The 25664-nt window shown below is 48.9% G+C and overlaps 1 protein-coding gene across 5 annotated transcripts; it reads right to left on the reverse strand.

Moving 5' to 3' along the window:
* Nucleotides 1–294: 294 nt before the first annotated feature.
* Nucleotides 295–25583, reverse strand: SZRD1 (SUZ RNA binding domain containing 1). Of its 5 annotated transcripts, none has more exons than XM_036067028.2 (4): nucleotides 25500–25583; nucleotides 6736–6785; nucleotides 4722–4973; nucleotides 295–3495 (listed from the first exon to the last, which is right to left on the reverse strand). In XM_036067028.2, exons 1-4 carry the CDS (start codon nucleotides 25548–25550, stop codon nucleotides 3393–3395), a joined length of 456 nt encoding a protein of 151 aa, XP_035922921.1. In that variant the 5' UTR covers nucleotides 25551–25583; the 3' UTR covers nucleotides 295–3392. The 5 variants fall into 5 exon arrangements, with proteins under 5 accessions (XP_035922921.1, XP_035922919.1, XP_035922920.1 ...); XM_036067026.2 differs by having other exon boundaries at nucleotides 295–3522; XM_036067027.2 differs by having other exon boundaries at nucleotides 4722–4976.
* Between the last annotated feature and the right edge of the window lie 81 nt (nucleotides 25584–25664).

Consider the following 25664-nt stretch of genomic DNA (forward strand, 5'->3'; position numbering starts at 1 on the left):
GAATGGTGGGAAAGATTCTGGACCCTAAAAGGGATAGACAGACCGTGCAGACGGGCAGGAGGGGTCTCAGCCATGCTCTCACCAAGAGAGCCCCGGACCCATGGGGGCCCTTCTCCTGGAACCTAAGGGTGTGTGGGTCTTTGCCCCCCCCAACCCACACACCACCCCAGGCCTATTTCTCTAACAAAGGGAGTGCCCCTCCCTGGGACTGAGCAAAGGTAGCTCCCCCAGTGGTTAAACAAGCAGGCACAGCAAGAGGTTAGGAGGCCAGGGACTGAAATGAGGACAAGGCACTGACAAGTTTAAAACATGTATTTAAAATACAATTTATAAAATGCTTAATCTGCCGACTCAGGAGCCCGCGGTGCGGGGTGGGGTGGGGTAGGCAGCTGCCCGCTAGACCAGCAGAGCAGGACTGCAGGGGTGCGGCCCTCCCTCCCATGCCCTTCTGTTCAGACACCCAAGGGGCCCATGTGCACCCCTGGATCACACGACCAGAAAACAGGACCCCAGAGGTTTCCAGAGTCTCTGCTTACCAGGGAGGCTGGGGCAGCCCTGCCAGCCCATCCCTGAGCAGAGCATACCCACATGGGGCAGAGCAGGGTTTGGCTGGGCTGGACAGGGCAGGGCGGGGCAGTGGGCTCTGGAAGGGGCTGATGGTAGCAGATAGGGTGTTGCCTCCTGCCTGCAGGTGGGGAGCACCCTGACTGAGTGGGCTGAGAAGGGTTGGTCACCAGGCCTGGACCCCCAGCTCCTTTGGTTATAGGCTGACATCAGAATAGTGGCTCATGGGAAGCGGTTAGCTGGAAGGTCTGAGGCCTGGCTCATGGGGTCAAGGAGGAGCTGGGGGAAGGGGACAGTACCATGAAGGCAGATAAAGGGGCAGCAGCCTCAGGTTTCTGCCCCCCCCCCCCCCCCGGGGTTTTCCAAGCCAAAGCCTGCAGCTTACTTTAAAAAAAAAAAAAAAAAAAAAAAGGCGCACTTAAGGAAAGTTACAGACAACTACCAAAAAAAAAAAAAACCAAAAAACCAACAAACAAAAAAAAAACCCCACACACACAAAATCCAAACCATTCTCCCATCTCCCCTCCCGCCTCCCCCCAACACAATACAGTTCCTTGTTTTCATTTCTTTCTTTTTTAAAAATTTCCTGCCACCTCTCCATCTGGGAAGCCAAGGGTACAACTGCTGGGGGGTGGTGGCAGGCACAGAGCGGGCAAAGCCCCATCTTTGGCCAGAGGGAGGTGGGAGCACCAGTCCCTACTACATCCTCAATCCACAGACACCCATCAGCTGACCTTCCTTTCGGTTCCCGCCAGGGGAGAGGGGGGCAAGAGCAGGTGGTCCCGATGGCTGAGCAACCAGTACTCCTGGCCATGCCACCTGGCCTACCTCTGTGCCCTTCTCCAACTGAAAGGACAGTCTCATCTCGGGCCAGAAACCACTATTACGCGAGGGCTGGACACTGCATCTAGAAGGAGGAAACTTGGTCAGGGCAGTGGAGCTATAGACAGCAGCCGACCTTCTTCCTTGCCCACTCCTGGGGGTCACCCCCTCACGACAGCCTGTGGGCACAACCCAACAGCCTGTGGCTTCCTCATGACCGAAGCTCCGTCCCAGCTCTGCGCACACACAAGTTCCCGGCTGCTCACGGTCACAAGGCTGTGCTATGGGCTAGCTGCAGATTCCAACGGCAGCTGGCCCTTCCTCCTCAGCAGGAGATGCAGAGGGACACGGCTTGCTGGGCCTGGCCTACACTCCCACAGGGCAAGGCTGAAAGGCAGGTGAACCAAAGGTGGAGTGAGCCTGCAAAACCGAGCTTGTCACCTTGGCCACCGCAAGCTGTCCTAATCACAAAACGTCCTTTCACCCACTCCCAAACTCATCCGCTGAGTGGGAGGCTATCTGGCTGGCTGAGGGATAAGGCGCGGTGCAACGGAAGAGACCAGAAAGCCTGAGAGGACCCCGATTGTACACACACACACACACACACAGCTGCTCTGCGCAGTTGCCCTTAGCCTCTTCCACCTTAAAGAGCCAAAGCAAATCTCTAGGCTCTAGGGACAGAGGGGAAACTGCCTTCATTCCAGGCCCTCGCTCTGGAAAAATGGGTGAAGGGTAGCCTGGGTCTATGGGGAACCAGTCTGTCACCATCAATCTTTGCAATGCACAGCTTGCCTTTTCCCAAATGAATGGTCGGCTCCCAAGGTAATGTTTCACAAAGGAAATGTACCAGGCGTGGTTACCAAGCTGGTGCCATCAACAGAGATGGTGCTCCACAGACCCTTGAGAGTTTAGGCATTGCTGGAGTGGGAAGATCTAGCCACCTTCTGAGCATATTGGGCAGGAGGCTCAGAGTCCTGGAGCCACTCTCTCCTGGCTCTCCTCGGACTAAGAGCAAAACACTGAGCAAGTCTCACATCCCTTACTTCTGAGCCCGGAGTGCATCTCACTCCCTGCTCTCTTCCGAAAGGAGCAAGCCTGGCTGGCAGGGAACCACCCTGAGGGGTATGGGAAGGGGAAGTCTGTTCACTTTCCCTATCTCCCAAAATACTAGAGGTGGGGTTGGCACCCTCCCCAGGCTCTCTGAGCCTGTACAGCTAGCTCGGTCTCCCGGTAGGGCCTAAATGCCCCGGGACTGAGCTGAGGGAGGGACGTATAGGCATGGGGTGCTCATCTGTCCGGGGGGCTGCGGAGCCCTGCCCCTTTTCTGGGCGGCAGTAGGAATACAGAAGCTAAGCTCACTGAAGTCCTATTGGTTAATGTTTCTAGTGAATTTCCCAGAAACATTTTTAAGTATACTACCAAACTACCCTTTCTCAATTAAAAATTCATTAAACTGCTAAAACCCCTCCTCCCATGCACTTTTCCTTGCAAATCAGATATTTGTATAAACAAACAAAAATAGGAAGGAGAAAAAAAAAGAAAGGATATTTTCAAATGGAACTTGCTTTTAAGTGATGAAGACATGCACTTGCAGGTGGGTGGACGGGAATTCTCATCTGTGTTTTGAAATCCCAAATTAATGAGCATGATAAACTGTTATTGCTGGCACCGGCTTTACCCCAAGTGGCCAAGTGGCACTGTCTGACTCTCTACTCCGAGTCCTTCGTGGGTCCCCCCAACCCTCCCCTGACCCCCACCCTTTCCCTTTCCATTGACTTGGGACAGCCCTTGTAGACGTGCCAATCACAGTGGGAAGGGGGGGGGAAGGAGGGAGGTCACAGTGCATGGGGTTCAAGGTCACAGTGGGCGGAGCAAAGGGGATCACAGTGCAAGTAAGTCAGGTCGTTCCCTCTGCTCAAGTCCAGCTGTCTGCCACAGCAGTGCGACCCGTGGCGGACGACCCAAGAGGCGGTGGCGGCGGCGGCGGCATCCTTTCCCGCACGCATTTATCTGCGCTGTTTGAAGCCCTGTGACCCATCTGGACCCAAAGGCTGTCTGATCACATTATTGGGCTGCCTGCTGTCCTCAGGTTGGGAGATCCTGGTTGGCCTGGAGGGAAGAAGATCAGAGGGTGGCCTGAAAAAGGACATAAAAGAGGTCCCCAAATCTTAAAACTGCAGCTAGAGCACAAGGCAAAGTAGCTGTCAGCCAGCTCTGGCCCCCTCTCCGACGAGCAGACCCAGGGGATCTGCAAGTTGCGAAGCCCCCGTGGGCAGGTGAGGCAGGTGGTCTATGTTCACCTGAGCAGTGGCAGCGCGCTTCCCCTGAATCTAGAGGGCAGGGAGAGTGCTCAAGGGCCCAGCTTGTCCAGAGGCAGTGAGCCCGGACAGCTCAGCCTCCACAGAACTACGTGGCGCAGACCCTTCAGGGTGTCGGGCAAAGGTAAAGACCCCTAACCAAGAGCTCAGGAGAGGGACCAGGCACCGGCCATGGCTGCCCTTCTGCTTCTCTCCGAATCATGTGGTTAATGGTTGACTCATTTTAACATGGAAGACTACAAGGAAACAGACCTCTTCTAGGCTGCCAAGTGAAGGCTTAGAGGAGAACGGGAGTCTATCAAATTAATCAAGGGACAGGAAGAAGGTACATAGATTAGTTCAAGTCCCAAAATAGCAAACCCAAGGAACCTCTCAAAGTCAGAAAGAGGCTATTTTAACAAATACTGCTTTAGCAGGAGGTGACAAATTTACATAACGCAACCTCTAGGACTGCAGAGAAAAAAAAAAGTGCCGGGAACGAAAAAGGATTTAGAAAATGCACTAAACATCACAGAGAGCTATTATGAGACCCAGAAGATAACATCTAAGCACTTCGTGGGGCACCATCTGCTGTGCCAGGCGGGGTTCTCAAAACACTACACATTTATTTGCACAACGAGTTGACAAGGGAGGTACTATCGTTATCCCATTTCCCCCACAGATGAGGCTATGAGGGTACAGAGAGGTTAGGCAGCCGGAAGTGGAAGGAAATGGCAGATTCTGACTCAGAGTTTGTGCCTTTAACCTCTGTGCCACACTGCCCTCCTCCCCACCCCCGTGCCCAAGCCTGCAGAGGCCGCAGAGCAGTAAGCCACGACCTCAAAGCTTGCAGTCCTGAGCCGAAGCAGCAGACCCTGAACTTGCCCACCAGGTCGGGCTTGGCAGCTGGAGCTGCCACGGTTCCAGACCTGATTCTGCCTGCTTCTCACTACTCTGCCCGCAGCCAGGCCACTCCCCCTCCCACCTCGGAGCGGCCTGGCGGAGTGGCGGAAGGTCAGCCCCACCGGCTGCACTCACCTGTCGAGGATGGGTTTCTCTTGTTCCTCCTCGGGGCTGGCGCTGCCCAGGATCCGCTTCCGGGCCTCGGCGTACTCCGCCTCACGCTGCGCTAGGGACTTGACAGGAAGGGCTGGCCTGCTGGTGGAGTTGGGGCTGCTGACCACACCATTGCTGGTGGGCCTCTTGAGGATGCGGATCTGTGGAGGGGGCCCCGTGGGAAGGCTATCGTCCTGAATCACAATGGGCACTTTGGGAGGAGATTTGGATTTCCTGCTGACAAAGAGCAAATACAGCTTCACAAGTCTTACCCTTGACTCCAGAGGCCCCATCCATGTCCCTCACCCACCCCCATCACTTTCCCCTCCCTCCTCCTAATTCTAGTCGTTATTCTCTGGCCTCTGACCAGACACCAAAACTCTCACTCCTCAAAAGGGGTTTCCCAAAAGAGCAACCTTGCCATAAGCTCATGTCGTCCTCAGGTCTGCTCCTCAGACCTAACCCCAGGCAAAGGGGGGCTGGAACAGCACCTCATTCTGGGACTTCTATCCCCCGGTTCACAGTCACATCAACCACTGTTTGGCCCCTGTGGCAAAACATTTCGTGCCCAGAATCCAATGACGTCAGTTAAAATCCCAACTTCCCTACACAGAGCAGAGTGTAACAGGCCGGTGTAGTAGGACCCCTTAGCTGAGGGGTCAGCAAAGTGTTCACTCTAGCCATGGCCTCCACCACAGGTGCTCACACCGGTCAAACACTACAAAGGAGCCCGCTCCACCATCCCTGCCTGGCACCAAGACGGGGTTTACCAAACCGCCTCAGCCTTCTGGTAGTGACCTGTGCCTCCCAGAGACAAGCTACTCCAGACAACTGGATCATCTCTTCAGAAGAGTTTCTGAGCAGAGACACCTCCCTCACCATGGCTCCCTGGGATGCTGGACGCGGCGGGGCTGGGGTAAAGGATGATCCTAGAAACAGTGCTTGGCAGTGCTCAGAGGAGAAGCATTGTCCAAGGCTGGTGGATGTGCACACCGGGCAATGTGTCCACAAGGAGAGGTGGAAAACCACACAGGAAGGGAGAGAAACAAAAGCCACCAGGGAAAAAGGGATCCAGGCAGGAATGACGGCCCTTCAACAGCCACAAAGACCCTTCCCAGAGCAGCCCCAACTAGCTTCTCTTCAGAAGCCAACAGCCTATGGGGGGGCCTGTTTTCAGAGCCCCAGTTGGCAGGATGGGAAAGGGCTGGAGCAACTCAGCTCCTGCCAGGGGGACTGGAACAAGTCCCACACGGGACAGGAATGGCATGGCAAAGGGACTGTAACCAGACATCAGTGCAGTTGCTGAGACAAGCAGACAGACAAGGAGCCAGCAATCTGATCAGAGGCAGGGAGCCAGGAAACTAGCGGGTGGGCAGGGCACCCTGGCGTCCCCTGGGGAATGATAAGCAAGTCCAGAGAGGTCCTCTCCTCCTCCTCCCTTCACTGTCCCTGTGGGAAGCCCACAGGTTACCTAAGTCCAAAGACAGACGGCTGAGGTCAACTTTCACGTGCACTGAAACCCACTTTCTCTGCTGTCTGGGTGGGGGAAAATATCCTTAAAAAGGTCTTTGAGAATTTCTGAGAATCTTCTCTTCCAGAATACCCCCATAATGCCCTCAGCCACCACGTCATGGAGGGCCCAGAGAAATCATCTGTCCAACCTCTTTATGTCACAGAGAAAGAAACTGATGTCCAGAGGGGAAAACAGCTTGTCCCAAACCTCAGAGCAACTGGAACAGAGCCAGCTTAAAACCCAAGTTTTCTGACTTGTCACCTCCCCACTTTCCACCAGACCACCTCACACCGGGTACCCACTAAGTTAGAAGGCAGATTCGACAGTCGAGCCTCACTCTCAAAGCCTCTAGCCACCACATCCTGGAGGGACACGCTCGGGAACCTGCCCTGCTAACCCTAACGGCCACCTGGAGAACACCACTGACTGCCCAGCTCTCAACTGGCAGAGAGCATGAGCCCTCAGACCAGACAGCAGCCTTACCTCTCCTTTTGTGTGATCTTCAGTTTTTTTTCCAACCGTCTGTCTATTTCCTAGAGGAAAAAAATGTATATAAAAAGTGGAAAAAAATCTCTCTTAGATAAAAACTTATGTCTTTATTTTCAGAGCTAAGGATGGTGTCCTCTGAGCAGGGACATTAGTGTGCCCTTTGAGGTAACGGATGCAGATCTCCCTTTACTAGACTCGGGTTTGGGAACCTGACTCCCTAAAGGTTCATCTCCCTCCATCCCCATGGCCATGGTGATAGTTCTAGATCTCATCATGCAGCTGGGTTCTTTGTATAGCTTCCGACTAGTCTCCTGGCCTCCAATCTGTCCTTCACAGAGCCACTCAAATCAACTTGCTACACAAAAATCTGGTTGTGTCACTTCCCCACTGAAACCCCTTCAATTGCTTGCCAGATTAAGTCCAAGCTCCTAAGCAGGCCTCGCCCCTAGCTTCCTTTATCTTCTGTTCCTGTTTTACATCACTGTGACACTGAGATGTTACTAAGCCCCAGAACCCAGCATGCTGATCCACCCGCCCGCAATAGCCTCCCCTTTGCAAACTTCCACTGACCCTGCAAACCCCACACTGACGTCGGCCTTTGCGTGGTAAAATCTCCCTGACTCCGTACACAGTTCATCTCAAGACATTAAGCTCTCCCTTTTCCATTCCTTCATGAGCACAGGTATCACATATTTTACAGCCTCTCCTCTCCCACTGTTATGGACTTGAACTCTGTGACTGGTACCTAACCAAAGGTCTAGAACAAAACAGAAGCCTAACACCTGTGAAACTGGATGGCAGTGAGCCCTCAGGCCCTCGGCACCAGGAACTCTGTGATGCTCCCATACCCTCACGCACAAGGGTCCACACACTGGACGGGGGAAGCTGTGCGCGGGCAAAGACCAAACCTTCAGGCTCCTTGGCTGCCCCACTGCTTTTTCATACGAAACATCCCACTCAACTGTCCTCAGTGAGGACAAGAACATTTAGCTACTGGAGTAGGAAAAGGTGTATGAAAAATTATATTATTTCTCTGAAGAAAAGGCTTATAACAGTGGTTCTCAACCAGGACTGGCTTTGCTCACCAGGGAACATTTAGCGATGTCTGGAGACATTTTTGGATGTCCCTGCCAGAGGGGAGGTGCTACTGGCAGCTAGTGGGTAGAGTCCAGGGACGCTATGCTGCGAAAATCCTATAATGCACAGAACAGCCCCCACAGCGAAGTATTACCTAGCCCCAAATGTTAGTAGTGCTGAAGTTGACAATCTTGACCTACAGGATATATGGAATTTTTCAAAGGAGTCTAGAACTTGCAAAATGTTAAGAATCACTGCCTTAACTGCCAGTAAAGTCTTTGAAATTTGCTGAGATCCACCTCAGGGCCAAGTGGGTAGCCAGTTTTCATGTTCCAAATGTCTTGAAAATGACTATTCTACAGCTGATGAGTATAGTTCAAGCTGGTTAACTATAATGTTCAGAACCTCTACATTCTTACTCATTTGTTAGGTTTATTGACTATGCAAAGAATCAAAGATTATTTTCTAGTAAATTACCGTTTATCATTATGAAATGATCTTCTTTGCCTTAAAATTTATTATTTAATATGAATAAAGCTGTGCCAGTTTTCTTTTGGTTAGTATTCCCCAGAATGTTTCTCTCTTTTCCTTCTCATCTTTCCCTCTTCTTACTTTTGTCTCCTGTAAACAATATGAAGCTTGACTCACCATATGAAGCTAGATTTCAATCCAGTCTGACACCGACATTCATTCTGATTGGTGCTGAGTTGTGTTTAACAGTTTTTGTTTTTATCACCTACCCAACATATATTTAGGGGCAAGCACAACAGACTGTATTCTGAGGGTCCCATCAACTCTGGGGAGGGGCTAGGAAGCCACCAGATGGAAGACCTCTCATTCAAGCTTAGGATACATGCTGACACTCAACAACTGTTTGATGACTGATTGACAAAGGTGCACTGAGAGTACGGGCATGACCTGGAGGTTTCTGGGAACTGACAGACGCACAGAGAGTCTAGGCTCACAGCACTGTCTTATCAGAATTGCAGTTCTTCTAAATTTTTTTTATTAATACCGGTGGTATAGCCTGAGTAGATCCTATGTCTCACATTAGTCTAAAGCCTGTTACCATGTAAGGGCTTTCCACAAATAACTTAGTTTTAAAGCTCCATACTGTATCATTTTGTTCCCACCTGAAAATGACACTTCTTACTCAAGTTTCTCCATCATAAATGCAAGGTCTACCATCTGTGGGATTTAGAGGCCCTCACACAGGGTCAGAACCAAATGCCTCCATGGGCCAGGCAAGGAACCCAAACCCCTTTTGCAGGGAGCACAGTGGGGAATTGAAGGGGCTGCAAGGCACCAAAGGGCACTGGCCCTGCCTACAGACAGGCAGCAGAGCCTTGGCTGACATGGCCAGAGCTGCTATTTTAGGAAAAAACAAATTCAAGATTTTTATGGGAAAGCTCTACATTTTTAAACTTCATTACATGAACTCTCACTTTCATATCACTATGCTATAGCCAAATAAGGCATTTAGGCAAATGGGCTAATACTTGAGTCAATTTTTTTTTTTAATTGTGGTAAAATACACATTACTTTAGCTGAATGTGAGAAGTCCCATCCAGGTTTCTCTCAGGAGAGCAAACTGCTTCCTTCTTTCTGTAGGGCCTTAGGGAAGATAGAGAATTTGCCCAGGCCCAGCAAATGGAGGCTGGATAGAGAAAAGCCCTTTAAGAGGGCATTACGGACCATATCTGAGTAAAGGGGCCTCTGTCCCCAGACTAGATATACCTGACATTAAACGGCTGGCTTTAAAAATAATGCCTTGGGTGCCTGGGTGGCTCAGTCGGTTAAGCGTCTGCCTTCGGCTCAGGTCACGATCCCAGGGTCCTGGGATTGAGCCCCACATCAGGCTCCCTGCTCAGCAGAGAGCCTGCTTCTCCCTCTCCCTCTGCCGCTCTGCCTACTTGTGTTCTCTCTATCTCTCTGTCAAATAAATAAATAAAATCTTTAAAAAAAATAAAAATAAACAAAAATAAAAATAATGCCTTACGTCAATATAATGCTTTATGGCTGTCAAATACACTTCCCCCAGACACTCATTTTCTGTTTACACCACCCCTGTCTGATAGACGAAAGAGCTTTTACCCCTTTCTGTCAGATGAAGGAATGTGGCTCTGGGAGGTTAAGAAACAAACCCAATGTCACAAAGTAAACCACAGAGGCAGCCCGAGAACTGCGGCCTTTCGAGGCCCTCCCCAACGCCGGCACAGCTCCACAGCTGCTCAACCCCCTGGAGATGGTAAAGCCATTAGATCCTGATCTCTTCCTCATCTCCCCTGAATGTCACACTGCTCCGTGGCGCTCCAATGACTAGCGCTCCCATCAAACTCCATCACACCAGGCAGGATGGCTTATCAGAGCTGAGGAGGAATTCTTCCATCAGATTAGAGAATAGGATATAAATCCAACAGCTTTGGGAGAAAGCTGTTCCTGACCATGTCCAGACGGCCAGCTGGACACCAGTGTGCCCAGAGCTGGCCCCGCTAAGGAGTGCCCTGCCAGCAAATGGAGAGAGCGCTGCAGCTCCCTCTGGCGTCTGTCCAGGTATCATGAGTCAGAACATTCTCTTTTTGGACAAGGCCTTGCAATGGAGCTGCTCTCAGTCTCGTGCTCTGAAGAGCTGCACCAAGCCAAAACTTTCCTACGGGGTGCACTACAAGGAGAATGCTTGTCTCCTCCAGAGACAAGTGGAGCCCAGTGGAATTAAACAGGCCTCAGAATGCTGTGTGAGGAAGCATCTAGATGTGGGCCCCAACAAGAAACCTATCACCTAAGGGCACCTTCTCTTTTCATAAGGATGAACAGAACCCTGGTCCAAGGTCAACACTTCCGTGTTAGAGGCCCAAACTCCACACGTAGTGAAAGAAACCCATATATAAGCTCATCACTCTATGCCTTCTCGGAGTGACAAGGGGTCACCAGGACACAAGCAGGTGTTAGGGCATAAGCATTATCAGAGGTGAGGTGCTAAGAAAAGTTTGATTTCCCATGACTGTTCCTGGAAAGGCTGCTATTTTTGGTCAAGTAGCACTAAGCAGACTCCAGAAGATGATGCCCTGTGCTCTGCTAAGAGGTGTGGTCTCCTCTTTGGGTCAAAACCTAAGCAAAAGCTCTGTTGCTACTAACAGATACGGAGATCACTTGCCCTGTGGGGCTACATCTCTACAAAATGAGGTACACCCTTCTTGGTCCGACAGAACAAGCAAAACCAGAAGGAAGGAGTGAAGGCAGGAGGTCATGAAGAACCAGAGTGGGGAGCAAGGTAGTTCTGGACAGGGCCAGTCCCTTATGGGAGGTAAAGGAGAGGCCCCAGCCACAAGGTGAATGAAGTCAGGTGCAGCGAAGCAACATCTGCAAATTCCACTCACCTGAGGAAGAAGCACAGCTTCACTGGCTGCTGATGCCCTTAACCTTGCAATGACTGTCTTTGTGAGCTCCCACAGAAAGCTGGGGGACGGAGGCACACGAGGGAAAGAGCAGGGAAGGGGACATCCCAGCCTACTCTGTTACACAGCCACCATCTTCAAAAGGATTAAAGGAGACAAAGAGGATAGGGATGAATCTGCAAGGGGAGGCAAATTAGCAGTAAGAGGTGGATGAGAAAGGAAAAAACAAAAGTGGGAAGCGGAGAGAAGAGGCAGAAAGGCAAAGAAGAGCAGTAACTGGGCTGCTCTGGGCCTTGGTGCAAAGTACAGCAAGTACAGCTCAGCCACAGCTGTACTCTCAGGCCTGAACATTCAAGAAACAGACTATCGGTTTACCTAGGGGTGATGACGCCCTGGGGGACTGATTCAAACTAGCCAAACTCACAAGAGACAGAGTGAACAAACCCAAATCCTCCTCTGCTACACTGGGGTGGAGGGGGTGTCCACCCTTTCTGGTGCCTGACCTTCTGCTGTCCCCCCCCACCCCCCGCCATAGTGCCAAAGGAGCGGACTATCCTGCTCCACCACTGCATCCCTCCTCTGATAACCAGAATCCCTGGTCACCAACACAATCAACACAAGTCCTAAGATTTCAAGAAATCTTGTATCAAATGGAGATTCCTGGCTCCGAGTTAGGAAATAACCTCTTATCAGCAGAAGTTACTATTTAAGTGACTCTTCTCAGATAATCTGCTTCTCTTTGTCAGTTTCCATTTCAGAAGATGACATTTTCTGACTTTCAAATTCAAGGAATAATGACTGGTTTTGGACTCTTTGTGACCATGTACCACAGGTTTGTCTGGTCTTGTGCAGTTACCCCAAACGGGGGAGCACATATCTGCAGACAGACACTGGGTGGAATCTAAAAAGAGACAGGAACCCCACATACAGGGTTTCTCTCAGAACTGAAGCCTGACAGGTCCTGATGAACACAATGCCACCATTTCAGAAAAAAGCACAGAAGGAGATGCTGGGAAGGAGGAGAAAGCAGGCCTTCGTTCCAACACGTCTGGCCCTGAACTCCCAGCACCAGCGACAGCGCCAGGCTGGGCCTGATCTCTCTAAGTCTTGGGCACGACCCCAGCATCCACTCCCTCCTGTGTCCCCAGCAAGGCACCTATGTCTCCCATACCACACATCTGCATGAGATTCTGCCTGTTCTTACAAGGGCCCCAATTTCACTTAGGAGTGAAACACAAGAATTCACAGCTAGAGCCAGCAAAATCTGGTTTAAAACTATCAGATAAAAAGGTCTCTGTACTTTCAGAGCACACCACTGGCCCTTTCAAATCCACAGACACTTCTCCAAACCAGCCCCACCCCAACTCTTGGTTTTTTGTTTTCAACAATTTTATTTTATTTTTTAAGATTTTATTCATTTATTTCAGAGAGGGAGAGAGAGGGAATGAGCTGAGCAGGGGAGGGGCAGAGGGAGAGGGAGAAGCAGGCTCCCCACTGAGCAGGGAGCCCGATGTGGGGCTTGATCCCAGGAACCGGAGATCATGACCTGAGCTGAAGGCAGACGCTTAACCGAACCGACTGAGCCCCCCACCAACTCTGCCCGCCTGCCTTGTTTCTCTCCGTCAGCGGTGTGACAGTGACAGTGCTTACTCTACCGCCTCTGGCGAACTCCAGGGAGGGAAGCCCCCAAAGTCTTACCACGCTGGGTTTGATTCTGAAGCGATGCTTCATTCAGGATCACCGTCAAGATCAAAACATTAACTCAACTCCTGGGCAAACACTATTGGTTAAGTCAAAAAAAAAACCCCGAAAGGTGGGATGCCTGGCTGGCTCAGTCAGTGGGGCATGTGACTCTTGATCTCGGGGTAGTAGGTTCGAACCCCATTCTGGGTATACAGACTACTTAAAAATAAAATCTTTAGGGGCACCTAGATGGCTCAGTCCGTTAAGCGGCTGCCTTCGGCTCAGGTCATGATCCCAGGGTCCTGGGATCGAGTCCCACATCGGGCTCCCTGCTCAGCGGGGAGCCTGCTTCTCCCTCTCCCTCTGCCTGCCTCTCTGCCTACTTGTTCTCTCTCTCTGTCAAATAAATAAATAAAATCTTTAAAAAACAGGGGCATCTGGGTGGCTCAGTTCGTTAAGCGTTTGCCTTCGGCTCAGGTCATGATCCTGGGGTCCTGGGATCGAGCCCTGCATCGGGCTCCCTGCTCAGATGGGAGTCTGCTTCTCCCTCTCCCTCCCACCCCACCCCCAGTGCTCTCTCCCTCTCTCTGTCAAAGTAAATAAAATCTTAAAAAACAAAAACAAAGATCTATTTAAAATAAATAAAATAAAATCTTTAAAAAGTCAGCATTCAGAAGCTGAGACACAAGACCATCAAGGCCATGAATTCATTGGCTGCCTTTTTAATAGACACATTAGTGTATTGGAAGGTTCTATTTCCCACAAAACACTCCTCCATTCTGTTATTCCGTTAGCAAGGAAAAAGATTCCACTTTAAGTGGGTTACTGTGGGGGCACAGGATATAGTTTTAAAATTCCCTCCCTAAGGAAGTCCATGCTTTGCTAATGTATCTCAAAGGTGTCCTTTTGCTTCACTGTGACAAAAAGCTGGACACAAGCATTTGTGGAAAACCTACTATAAGGTAGGAGATGTGCCAGATGCTGGACCCCCAGAGGTCAGGCAATCATCGTTGAAGAGGAGCGCCCAACCAGGAGGGAGAAGACAGATCAGGGAACCACAGCTGCTACATTAGCTGTACGAACAGTGTTTTTGGAAGAGAAATGGAGAGTAAGCGATCCTGCAATGAGGAGTCAGGGAAAACTGCAGAGACCTAAAGAACAAAAGTGTCAAGGAAAAGGGAGGGGTATAAAAAAATCGAGGGGAAAGATGAAAACATGAAGAGAAGGAAAGGAAAAAAAGGAAAGGGACCCCAAATAAGAGATTTCTTAAACTGAAAAACTTCTGAGATTACTTGAGCTGCAGTAGGCAATGGCTGTTATTAGCTGGTAGGAACACTACTCAAAAAGCTGCTGCAGAAAGCCGGCTATACCTCACTGGGCCAGCAAGGTAAGAATCTGAAGAAACCAGGGGCACCAGAAAACCCTGAAGGGCTTTGGCGGAGTGTGTGTAAAGACAAAACAATTCTTACTTCCTTGGAAAGGAAAACTGCTTCCTGCTTTCCTTCCCAAGTTCACTGGGGCTTTCAGGATCTCTCCGCACCTGCCCAGGAAGAGGAAATCCTTTGGGCACACTCTCCAGCTACGCCCCCCAGTCCAGTGGCCACCACACATGGCCAGTCCCAACTGAGCTGTGCTGTAAGCGCCAAATGCACAGCAGGTTTCCCAGACTTAGTCCAAAAATAGTGTAAAATAGCTCATTAACCTATTATCAGTATTGCTTACATGCTGACATGATACTATTTGGGGTATACTGCATTCCGTTTAAAATATTAAAATTAGGGGCACTTGGCTGACTCAGTGGGTAGAGCATGCGACCCTTGTTCTCAGGGTCGTGAGTTTGAGCCACCCTCCCCCCACTTGTTGGGTGTCGAGATTACTTAAATAAATAAAACTTTAAAAAACTACTAAAATTAATCCCACCTATTTCTTTTTACTTTTTAAATGTGGCTTTGAGGAAGTTTTAAATTACATGTGTGGCTTGCATGGCACTTCCTTGGACAACACTGCTTGAGATCTAACTTTAGAATAAGATGTATCTATCTGTTATACATTTAATCTTTCAGCAACTAGCAACTTAATTCCTTAGGGACCCAAGGGGCATGTTGTTTACTGATGTGCAAAACCTACTCTGGTGAGTCCTGTCATTTTGGCATGACAGCAACTAGCACTTACCCAGTGCCCAATGTTTGGTCCAGACCCAGCTCTGAGTAACACTCACACCTAGTGTCAAACTAGCTCTGAAGCTGCTGTTGTCGGAGTCACCAAAGACCTCCACTGCTGCCAAATTCAATGGTAAATTCTACATCCTCGCTTCACTCAACCTCTCAGCATCATCCAACACTGCTCAAAACTCCTTCCTTAAAGCATGTTCTTTCTTTTTTTTTTTTTTAGGGGGGGAAGGGAGGGTCAGAGGGAGAGAGAGAATCCCAAGCAGGCTCCACGGCAAGTGCAGAGCCTGACACGAGGTTCAATCCCACCACCCTAAGATCATGACCTGAGCTGAAATCAAGAGTTGGACACTCAGCTGACTGAGCCACCCAGGTGCCCCTCTTAAAGCATCTTCTATACCAGCCTCCCAGATCCCACCTCCCACAGTCTCCTCCTACCTCCCTGATAGCTCCTCTCACACCCCGTATTTGATTTCTTTTGCAACAGGATAGGCTCCTCTTCCTATCCAGACCTCCCGAGGTTGGAGAGTTTGCACCTCTCCTCTTCTGTAGCTCCGCTGGCCTATTCAGTGATCTCATCTAGTTCCACAGTTTTTTGTTTTTCTTTTTTTTTAAGATTTTATTTATTTATTTGAGAGAGGGAGTGAGCATGAGTGGGGGGGAGAAACAGAGGGAGAGGGAGAAGCAGACTCCCCGCTAAGCAGGGAGCCCGACGTGGGACTCAATCCGGGGACTCTGGAATCATGACCCAAGTTGAAGGCAGATGCTTAACCGGCTGAGCCCCCCAGGCGCCCCTCCACAGCTTTATAGACATCGATATACAACTGCTGACTGGATATGCCCACTTTGATTTCACAAGGGACCTAACCTTACCAGGTCCAAAACCAAACTCTTGATTTCATTCACTCACCCAAGTCTGCTTCTCCCACATTTCCTCCACTTAGCCCATCTCAGAAATTCCAGTCTTCTCGCAGCTCAGCCAAATACTCTGGAGTCATCTCTGATGCCTCTTTCATACCCCACATCAGAATTTATTGATTCTACTTCCAAAACACGTCCTGAATTTTCTCAACACTTCTGCTGCTATGACCTCCCTGGTCCAAATTACCATAGCCCTTGAATGGACAGCTGAAATAGCATTCTCATCAGTCTGTGTTTCTACTCTTGCCCCTACAGTTTATTTTACACACAGCAGCCAGAATGATCCTTTTAAAAACCAAGTCAGGGGGCGCCTGGGTGGCTCAGTTGGTTAAGCGACTGCCTTCGGCTCAGGTCATGATCCTGGAGTCCCTGGATCGAGTCCCGCATCGGGCTCCCTGCTCGGCAGGGAGTCTGCTTCTCCCTCTGACCCTCCTCCCTCTCATGCTGTCTCTCATTCTCTCTCTCGCAAATAAATAAAATCTTAAAACAAAAAACAAAAAACAAACCAAGTCAGTCTCTGCTCAACACCCTCACATAGCTTCCTATTTCAAGGTAATACCCACCATGGCCTAGTAGCCTCTACAGGATCTGGCTCCCTGCTACCTCTGACTTCTTCTCCTACCACTCTGCGCTATTAGCCCCCACTGTTCCTCAGATAAAACAAGCATGCTCCAGCCTCAGGACATTTGCACTTGCTGTTCCCTCTGCCCGAAATGCACTTCCATCAGCGTCTGCACACTTGCTTTCTTATTTCCTGGTCTCTCTGCCTATCTTTATGGAGAGGCCTTCTCTGACCTTCCCCCCCCCCCAAATGGCACTTCTGCCAGTCACTTTTTATGCTCCTTATCTATTTTATTTTTCTTCATTGTGTATGTGTATAGAACATTGTTTTACTGTCCATCTTTCTCCACTAGAAAGCAAGCTTTATGAGAAGAAACTTCATTCACTACAGTTGTCCATAGTGCCTAAAATAGTACCCAACATATGAATTAATGAACCATCCTATGAAACAGGATTTTAGAAATATAATTTTTTAAAAAGATTTTATTTATTGGGGCGCCTGGGTGGCTCAGTCGTTGGGCGTCTGCCTTCGGCTCAGGTTGTGATCCCAGAGTCCTGGGATCGAGCCCCACATAGGGCTCCCTGCTCTGTGGGAAGTCTGCTTCTCCCTCTCCCACTCCCCCTGCTTGTGTTCCCTCTCTTGCTGTGTCTGTGTCAAATAAATAAATAAAATCTTTAAAAAAATTTTTTATTTATTTACTTGAGAGAGAGAGACAGTATGCACAAGGAGGGGGAGGGGAAGAGGCAGAGGGAGAAGCAGGCTCCCCGCTGAGCAGGGAACCTGACATGGGGCTCAATCCCAGGACCCCAGGATCATGACCCGAGCCGAAGGCAGATGCTTAACCGACTGAGCCACCCAGGTGCCCCTGAAACAGGATTTTAGAGATATATTCCCATTTCACAAATGATTGAGACACTGATTCCAAGAGGTTATTTAACTAGGCCATGGTTCCATAGCTAGTATGGAGTGGAGCCAGAATTTGAAATGGGTCTATCTGAGTCCAAAGGCAGCAACACCTTCCATATTCTAAGGCTATAAGGGGGCGCCTGGATGTCACAGCTGGTTGGGCGTCCAACTCTGTTTTGGCTCAGGGTCGTGAGATCAAGCCCTGAGTCAGGCTCTACGCTCAGCGTGGAATCTGCTCGGGACTCTCTCCCTCCCTCTCCCTCTGCCCCTCCCCACCACTCGTTCTCATCTTCTCTCTCTCTCAAATAAATAACTATTTAAAAAACAAAAACAAAAACAAAAAACAAAATAAGAGCTAAGGCCGCTGTAGGCCTTTCTCAGCAGTGGTGGCCGCAGCAGCATTCTCCAAGCACCTGCCGCAGGTTCGTGTAAGGAAGGCACTGTGCCCTCCCTTCACCGCCTCTCAGACTCAGCACAATCCAAGGGACGTACAGCAGCCTTGCTACACACTCAGAGGTTAAATGACTTGCCTAAGGCCACTCAACTAGTAAGTGACAAAACTGAACCCTAAATCTCAAGAGAGGAAGCAAAAAGGTTCAGGAGCTGGCTAGTGGGTGGCCACAGGAACTACCAAGCAGGATAAAGGCTGACAGGGAACACCAACCTGCCTCCCCTACACCCCAGGCCAGGTCAGTGCAAGCTCAGGGTTCCTAAGGAAGGACTACAGCAGTGGCCCATCACAACAAAGTCCAGATATTAAATCTGTGAAGAGGTACCCAAAAAGAAGTAATTCTTCAACAGAGAACAAGCCTTACAATTTAGATGTATCTCAAGCTGGATACATCTCAGAAACTGAGTTGCCATGTTGAGACACTGTTTCCTTCTGCTTCCAGTACCTCTTCAAAGGGGCTCCATGGGGCGGAGGGGGGGGGCGGGAATCCATGCAACCCTTTCCTTTAAAGGTGCAGAACAGGCAGCAGTAGGAGTAATGGTGGTGAGCCCTGTCCTTGGAATAAAATAGTGGGTAGAATCTAACGGGGCTCCCCTTTCTCCAAGTTTATTACTGTTTTTCCCTTCCAACTTGTACAGAAAAGAGTGTATTAGTCCTCAGGCGCAGCAATAAAAGAGACCCCTCAGCCAGTCTCAGGAATTTCCCACTCTTCCCAGACAGAGGCTGTACTGGAGTGGCTGGGGAGCTGGAGAACAACGTCCTCCCGTTCACAGCAACGGCACTCTGTGCCCTGACATCTGCCTTTGCATGATGCTTTACTAAGTGCTTCACTCAGCTCTTACCATCAGGCAAAGCAAGATTTTATTAACCTAAGTTTACAAAAGAAGAAAATGAAGCTGAGAGAAAGATAGGCAGTGATTTGCCCAAAAACCAGACCTGGCACCTAAACACTTAGCCTAGCCTTCTGACTTTTGTTATTATTGCCATGGACAGAGTAAGTGGGTCACTAACTGGCAGAAGTGACCTACTCTTTCTTCCTTTTATTAAAGAAGACAGAAAGGCTCCTCTCCGAAAGGAAATATGCATTTGGACTCCGGGGAATGGCACAAAATCATTCTTACCTCCCCTCTACACCACCACGAGGGTTTATCCAAACACCCAAGGGCAATGTCATCAAAGGCTAGTTAGAATCATGGTACTAAGCACGGGCAGCAAACACAATGCCTCCAGGACCAAGCCAATAAAGCCAGCAGGACAGAACACAAGAGGTTACACAATACATAAAGTGCGGACTCCAGAGGAGAGGAGAGGAGAGCAACCAAGACCCAGGTAAAGGCATTCAAACTCAATATATAAAAAAAAATGTGCATCCCAAAGAGTATATAGGCTGAATACCCAAGAGCTGCCATTTTGCAACTAGATACAGGGATCCTTAAGACAGCGGGCAGAGTTATTAAATCTTCTCAAGAGATCTGAGCAAAACTTATTTATATTATCTCTTTTCACCTGCCCAGATGTTAAAAAGTTATTTCCCACTTATGATCAAGATTTCAACCAGCATGTCACTTGCCATCAGTGTTCACTGTTTTTAGTGTTACAACACACAGCAGCAGCATCCTCTTAGCTCTCGAGAACCAAATTCGAGTTTCTCGGACAGGAAATTTAGTACCTCACCATCAGGTTACAGAGGCAGAAGGTCAATCCCAGGTGAGACAAGTAACTACCTCAAAGGAACTAGCAACTAAATATCCTAAGGCACTTAACTGGTTAATTATCTGCTGAAAAGCAAAGGTAAACAAACAGTCCAGAATGCTCCCTGAGAGTGTGGGCTCAGGATGCCAATAGCTGAGCTGAGATCCGCCAAGTGATTTCCTCTCCTGGACACTAGGAATAAAAACACCTCCACGTCAATAGGTCACGGAGACTGATTGGGAAGATGAACGTACAAATGTACTCCACCCAGCCTGTAGTGAGCCCTTAAGATGCTATCTAACAAGTCCTTCCAAAAGGGGCCCGTGGGATTTGGGAGTTTGCAGGCTTATGGTCAGAGTCCATTCACCAGCGAGTCGTGCAGCCAGGTAGCAAAAACAGAACTGACAGCTGGAGGGTCACAAATGCCTGTATAAGCCAAGAAGGCCAGAGCATGAGGGCTGGGAATTTGGCTCTCATGGTCTAGGAAGAGTGGTGACAATCCTGACCTCTCCAGATTCGAGTCATAACTATCCCGTACAATCTCATCTAAGGATCACAACCCTAAAGAATGCAATTTCAACGTACATATTATTCCTTTAAAAGGAATGACTGTTATTTCCTGTGTTCATTTTATAAGGGCAAGAGTTTTGGGTATGGGGAGGGGATGACTTACTGGGAGGGACTTTTTTTTTTAAGATTTATTTATTTATTTATTTGAGAGAGAGAATGAGACAGCGAGAGAGAGCATGAGATGGGGGAGGGTCAGAGGGAGAAGCAGACTCCCCGCTGAGCAGGGAGCCCCGATGTGGGACTTGATCCCGGGACTGCAGGATCATGACCTGAGCTGAAGGCAGTCACCCAACCAACTGAGCCACCCAGGCGCCCTGGGAGGGACATTTTGAAATGTCTTACCCTCAGGGATAAGATTCTGTATCTACATAAGGACTGAGGTCAGGATTTGTCTAATTTCTGAGGTGGTGGGTCTTAACCTCTATCTTCCCATCAAACATCCTGCAGAGAGCTGAATGTTAAAGAGAAGGATGCTTGGCAGAGGCTAGCAGTTAAAAACACTTCAGCAAGAGAAATCTCTATGGTTACTACTTAAAAAAAAAAAAATGCATTCTGTATTTTGGCCACAGCTATAAGTAGCTAAACTCAGTCTTCTCCTAGGAAACCAACAAGTCAGTAACTGTCCCAACAGAAAAAAAATTTCTACTCCTGTGGGGCAAGTGTGCAGGAAAGAACACACCATACCTTGTGAAGGCTTCTACCTGGTACAGCCAGAAAGGGATATTACTGTGGGGAAGCCACCGCAGTATAAAGGTGAGAACTGGAAAGAAAGGGCTGGCCCCAATAACACGTTTAAGTCATCAGATCCAGACAGCAGTGACTTTTCTCTTTGTAGGAATTTACTGAAAGCTTCAGAGGGATACACTAAGTTCTCTCCTGTTGTATAAGGAAAAGCAAGAAGGCCTGTGACTGCCTGAATTTCCAGGCCACAGCAACCATGGCAGCTCTCTCAAACACCCAGAGCATGCTGGTAACAGGCGCCCCATGCAGCCTCAATGAAAAGAGCTGAGAAGTTATAGTGAAAAGCTCATTATCGTACCTTCTTTGAAACCGTAGTAAAACAGATCTTTTTCCAGAGTCGCAGGGACAGACTGCTCACAGCATGATCATGTCTAAACTGGCCAACTGCTTTATAGAAAGTCAGCACTGAGCACATCACAGTCCTTAGGACCCAATCTTCCCAGAAAGATCGGAATAGCTTAGAAATGGCTCCTTTAGGCAGAGTACACGGGGATTTGTGCTTTCTCATACCACAAGTCTTAAATGCCTTCTTTACTATAGGGATAGACAAAGAAATCAGCACCAGGTAGCTCCAAAATAACTGTTATTTGCCCACTACCCACAGCCACTGTAAATATTCCATAATGACAGCAGTTACAGGAAGTGCTGAGGACATCAAAGTGAGGTAGAAGCCATGCTTCGGGGAGAATGGCCTCTTCTCTAAAGAATAAGAAGTTAATCAAAGTTCTTACCTCTTAAATTAAAATCTATGTCACCACTCTGCTTAAAACAAAACAAAACAAAAAGCCTTCAAAGCTTCAGGACAAAGTGCAAGCTCCCCAGGACCAAGTACAACGAGGCCCTTCCAGATCTGGCCCCTGCATACCTTTCTGGCCTCATCTGTTTCCATTCAGCCCTGCCAACTCCCTACCCTACAGCCAGAAGGAAGTATTTGAGTATTTGTAGCTCTCCCAATGCAGCACATTCTTCTCTTGCTGCCTATATGCACATTGGCCCTACACTCTACCCACCTCTCCCAGACTTAAAACAACTTAATTCTAGTGGTCCTTTGAATCATCACCTTCTCTACAGGACTGTCTCTGATCCCAGCCATGGTATCCCATCTATGCCTCTTCCAAAGAAAGTGCTGCCTTGCCCATTTGACTCCTCCAGCCAGTGCCTGGTACACAGTAAGTTTTCAGTGTTTACTGACACCTTCCTACAGTAGACTTGTATGCCACCCAGCATCACTGATGGGGCATGTTTAGAGGCTCAAAGAGGGTAAAAAGTAAACATAAATTTGAATTCTAGTCCAGAAGACCAGTCATCCTTTAACTTAAGATATATTTTCTTTCAATTAGCTATATGACTTGCCCTTGCCAAAAACAAAATGCAACTTTTGAAATGCAAAGAAATCAGAGAGGTTGCCAATGCATTATAATAAGTATAATTCCATTTGTGTACCATCTATCTTCCCTTAGGATCGGATTAACCCATTACCTACAAGATAGACTAGGTCATGTCTTTTTTTTTGTCTATGTAAGACTTCAAACTATCAGAAATGAATATGTAAGACTTCAAACTATCAGAAACTGAGCAAACTGTTGATCTGATTTTTCTTTCCTGGAGCACAAAGATGTCTTCCAATTACAAAATGCTCTATTTGTCCCCTGAAATGTGCTTAAGACAAAGGACAGAATTTAGAGTTTGAATCAACATTAACTCAATTTATATTTTCATTTCTCCCAAAGGCAGTGTATTTTTAAAGAAGCATTTCCTTAGCGGAATGTAAGCTATATTCCTTGAATTGTCCTTTGACTGGGGATGTAACTCCTTGGGAGGAAACAGGCAAAGGAACAATTCTGTATTAGGTCAGTGTTCACCATACTAAAAGCAAAAAGCAGCCTATTTACAGAACATCTGGAGTGTTTCTCAAAGCCTTCCTAGAATGACACAATAGCACTCAATATTGAGTATTTTGAAGATATGCAAGAAAAAATGACCTCAGATGTATTGACACCTAAGACATTCCAGCATGATGTCAAAATTTTTTGTGGTGATGACGGCAGGGATCACCAAAAGCCTCTACTTTCAAGGATCAGAACTACCTCCAGATTATATAAAGTTAGAGTGTTCACTTTAGAAATTAGCCAACCCCCATTTGCTAGTCTTCTCACCATCCAGGTTACTTCTTTGGACAGGTGGGTACTTAACACTCATTACTATGTATCAGTTGGAAGACAGGATAAACAGAAGCTAACACTTACAGATGCAACCGGCTACATCTGAAAGACATGTACAGTGCATTGGTTTCCCAGTGATGTGGACATAGTGCTTCATCCCCTCCCTGGCTCCCCTCCCACAAAAGTGCACATCTACAAAACCCTTTGTGAAATTCAAAAAGGGAATCAAATTCAAGAGAGTTTTCAAATATAAGCACAAAGCAAACATATTAAAAAAGGAAGGTAATGCCCAACTCCCAAGTCTTCCCCAGGTCCCAGGTAAAGAGACAGCAAAATGCTACAGACTGAATCCTGCTTTGGAGTCAGACAGGCTTGGTGTCAAATCCCAGCTCCCTACTTACTATCTGTGTGACCTTGAGCAAGACAGGTTACTCCCTAAACCTCAGTTTCCTTGTTTATAAAAGAACAATTAACTCTACAGGTTACTTCAATGGTTCAATTAAAAGATATAGAAGAAACGTACATTTTGGGCAGTTACCACTCATTACGTCAACAAGGCAAGGTTTGGGTTCCATCTTTGTACCTGGCAGTTTTAAAGGGCTTTACAGTAGAAAGAACACCGAAAGCATCAGAAAGATCTAAGTTAAATCTTATATCCCTGGGGTTCATTCAGCTGTAAAATTTGAGACTGGGCTAGCTGATCCCTAAGTGAATTTCACGTTCTGAAAAACAAAAGTAATCCCCAATTTCTGAATCCTGCATTCATTCTTTTCATTTTCTTCTTCTTTAATATGAAATACTCATGTCCCTTGTAAACAGGTGAGAAAAATCAAAGAAAGGCCAAGATGCTCAAGCAACTTATCATTTGAGTCACTCAAATTGCAGGCCAGGCTTCTCTGCAGGAGGCTGTACGTGAAGGGTGTCTGAATGATGCACTCATATTGGTGGTAGGCAGTAAAATGCCTGTACCCGGAAATTTTGCATTCTCTGGCACAAAGTCACTGCTAAGCACACTGCCTACCCTGCACATAGAGACACTAAAAAATGTTTGTTGAATAAATACCCAGATGACACCTGTTGCTCCATACAAAATCTTTCAATTGGTCTCCTTACTCAAGTCAAAATCCAAGGAAGATGGTCAGCACATAAGAACTGTACCAAACACCTTCTGAACGAATTACTTCTTCAAAACCTTAATTACGCTAAGTGGAAAAACATAAACACCGTGAAAGAAATGCTGAACCACAGGAAAAAACTTCGAAGCGAAGCCAAGTTTCAACATTCCCGCAGAGATACACCCACTGCTGCGAGGGTCAATTTCTTGGCCTCTTCCAGCTCTAACGAGCACCCTCAAAGGCGCTTGGGCGGGGGGCGCGGGGACCCCCAGCTCCTGTTTTACCCTGCTATACTCGGCTCTCCACGCCCCACTCCCAACACATAAACCTTGAAGCTGGCTGTCACTCGAGCCAGCACTGAACAGACACGAACACGGGGAGGCCAAAAGGCCATCTCCCCATCTTCATGAGGGTCGCCACAGAACCACAAACTCTGAGAAGATCCAAATTAATCACAAACCTAATAGAATTGATTCTGGCTGTTCCAGCTTGGGATAAGCTATTTTTTCCTACAGCTTCTGGGAGTCAAACAGAAACTCCAAAAGCAAAATCGAACGGTCCATTTCCACCCCCTCCTCTCCCAGGAATGTGGCTACTTTACAAATCGCAAGCACTCTCCGAGACCTTCGCCCGGGGCTCAGATCGTCGGGTGGTTCCCCGGGGAGAGGCGCTGCCCGCCGGGCTTTCGGTTGTTCCGGCGGGGTCCCCAGGAGACCCGCCTGCAACGGGCTCTCAGAGTAAAACTGAAAGAGAAAAAAACCCCAGACTCGCCCACAGCGGCGGAAGGCGCAAAGCAATAGGGGATTTTAGCAAAGAGTGGAGGGGGCCAGAGACGACTCAATTTCCCCTCCTGCCCGCCGCAGCTCTTCTCCGGAGCCCGGCACGCCGCCCCGGTCCGCGCAGCAACCCCCCCCCGACACATGGTATGTCGCTCCTCATCAGAGCACATGAGCTTTAAAATGGTGCCTCGGGCGGGGGGGGGCGGCGACAGGAGAGGAAGGGTCAGAGAGTCCCGGGACAAGCGAGCAGGCGCGGGGGCCAGGAAAAGAGGCCCTGGGTGGCGGGTGGGGCGCCCTGGGTGACGCGCACGTCGGGGGTACAGAGGAAGGCGCAAAGGCGGAGGTGGAGGGAGAAATGGAACGCGGCCCCTTTAAGAGGCCTTCACGGCGCTCAGGGACCGGGGGCCTCTCCTCCACCCCCGGCCCGGCGTGTGGGGCCCTGCCTTGGGGAGAACCATCCCCAGGCCCGCTCCCCGGAGGCTTCCCTCACGCCAGGTCCCGCCCGGTCCTGCCCCGCGGCGGCGGCTCCTCCTTACCCCGCTGTCTGCCGCCTCCTCCCAGCTCTCAGCGACCTCCTCATCTTCCATCTTACTCGCCGCTTTCCCTCCTCCCCCACCCCCTCCCCGCGCCTGCGCCCTGAAGCGCGCCTCCGTCGCGGGCGCCGGCACGCAAGGCTTTACTCAATGGACCCCGCCCCTTGC

The sequence above is a fragment of the Halichoerus grypus genome, chromosome 5, assembly GCF_964656455.1.
Source record: "Halichoerus grypus chromosome 5, mHalGry1.hap1.1, whole genome shotgun sequence".
Lineage (NCBI taxonomy): Eukaryota > Metazoa > Chordata > Mammalia > Carnivora > Phocidae > Halichoerus > Halichoerus grypus.

Coding starts and splice junctions, on each gene's coding strand:
- SZRD1 (XM_036067026.2), bottom strand. CDS start 25,550: ATGGAAGATGAGGAGGTCGCTGAGAGCTGGGAGGAGGCGGCAGACAGC. Junction 6,786..25,499: donor AGGAGGCGGCAGACAGCGGG/GTAAGGAGGAGC, acceptor TTTTTCCTCTAG/GAAATAGACAGACGGTTGGA. Junction 3,523..4,721: donor GAGAAACCCATCCTCGACAG/GTGAGTGCAGCC, acceptor GTCCTTTTTCAG/GCCACCCTCTGATCTTCTTC.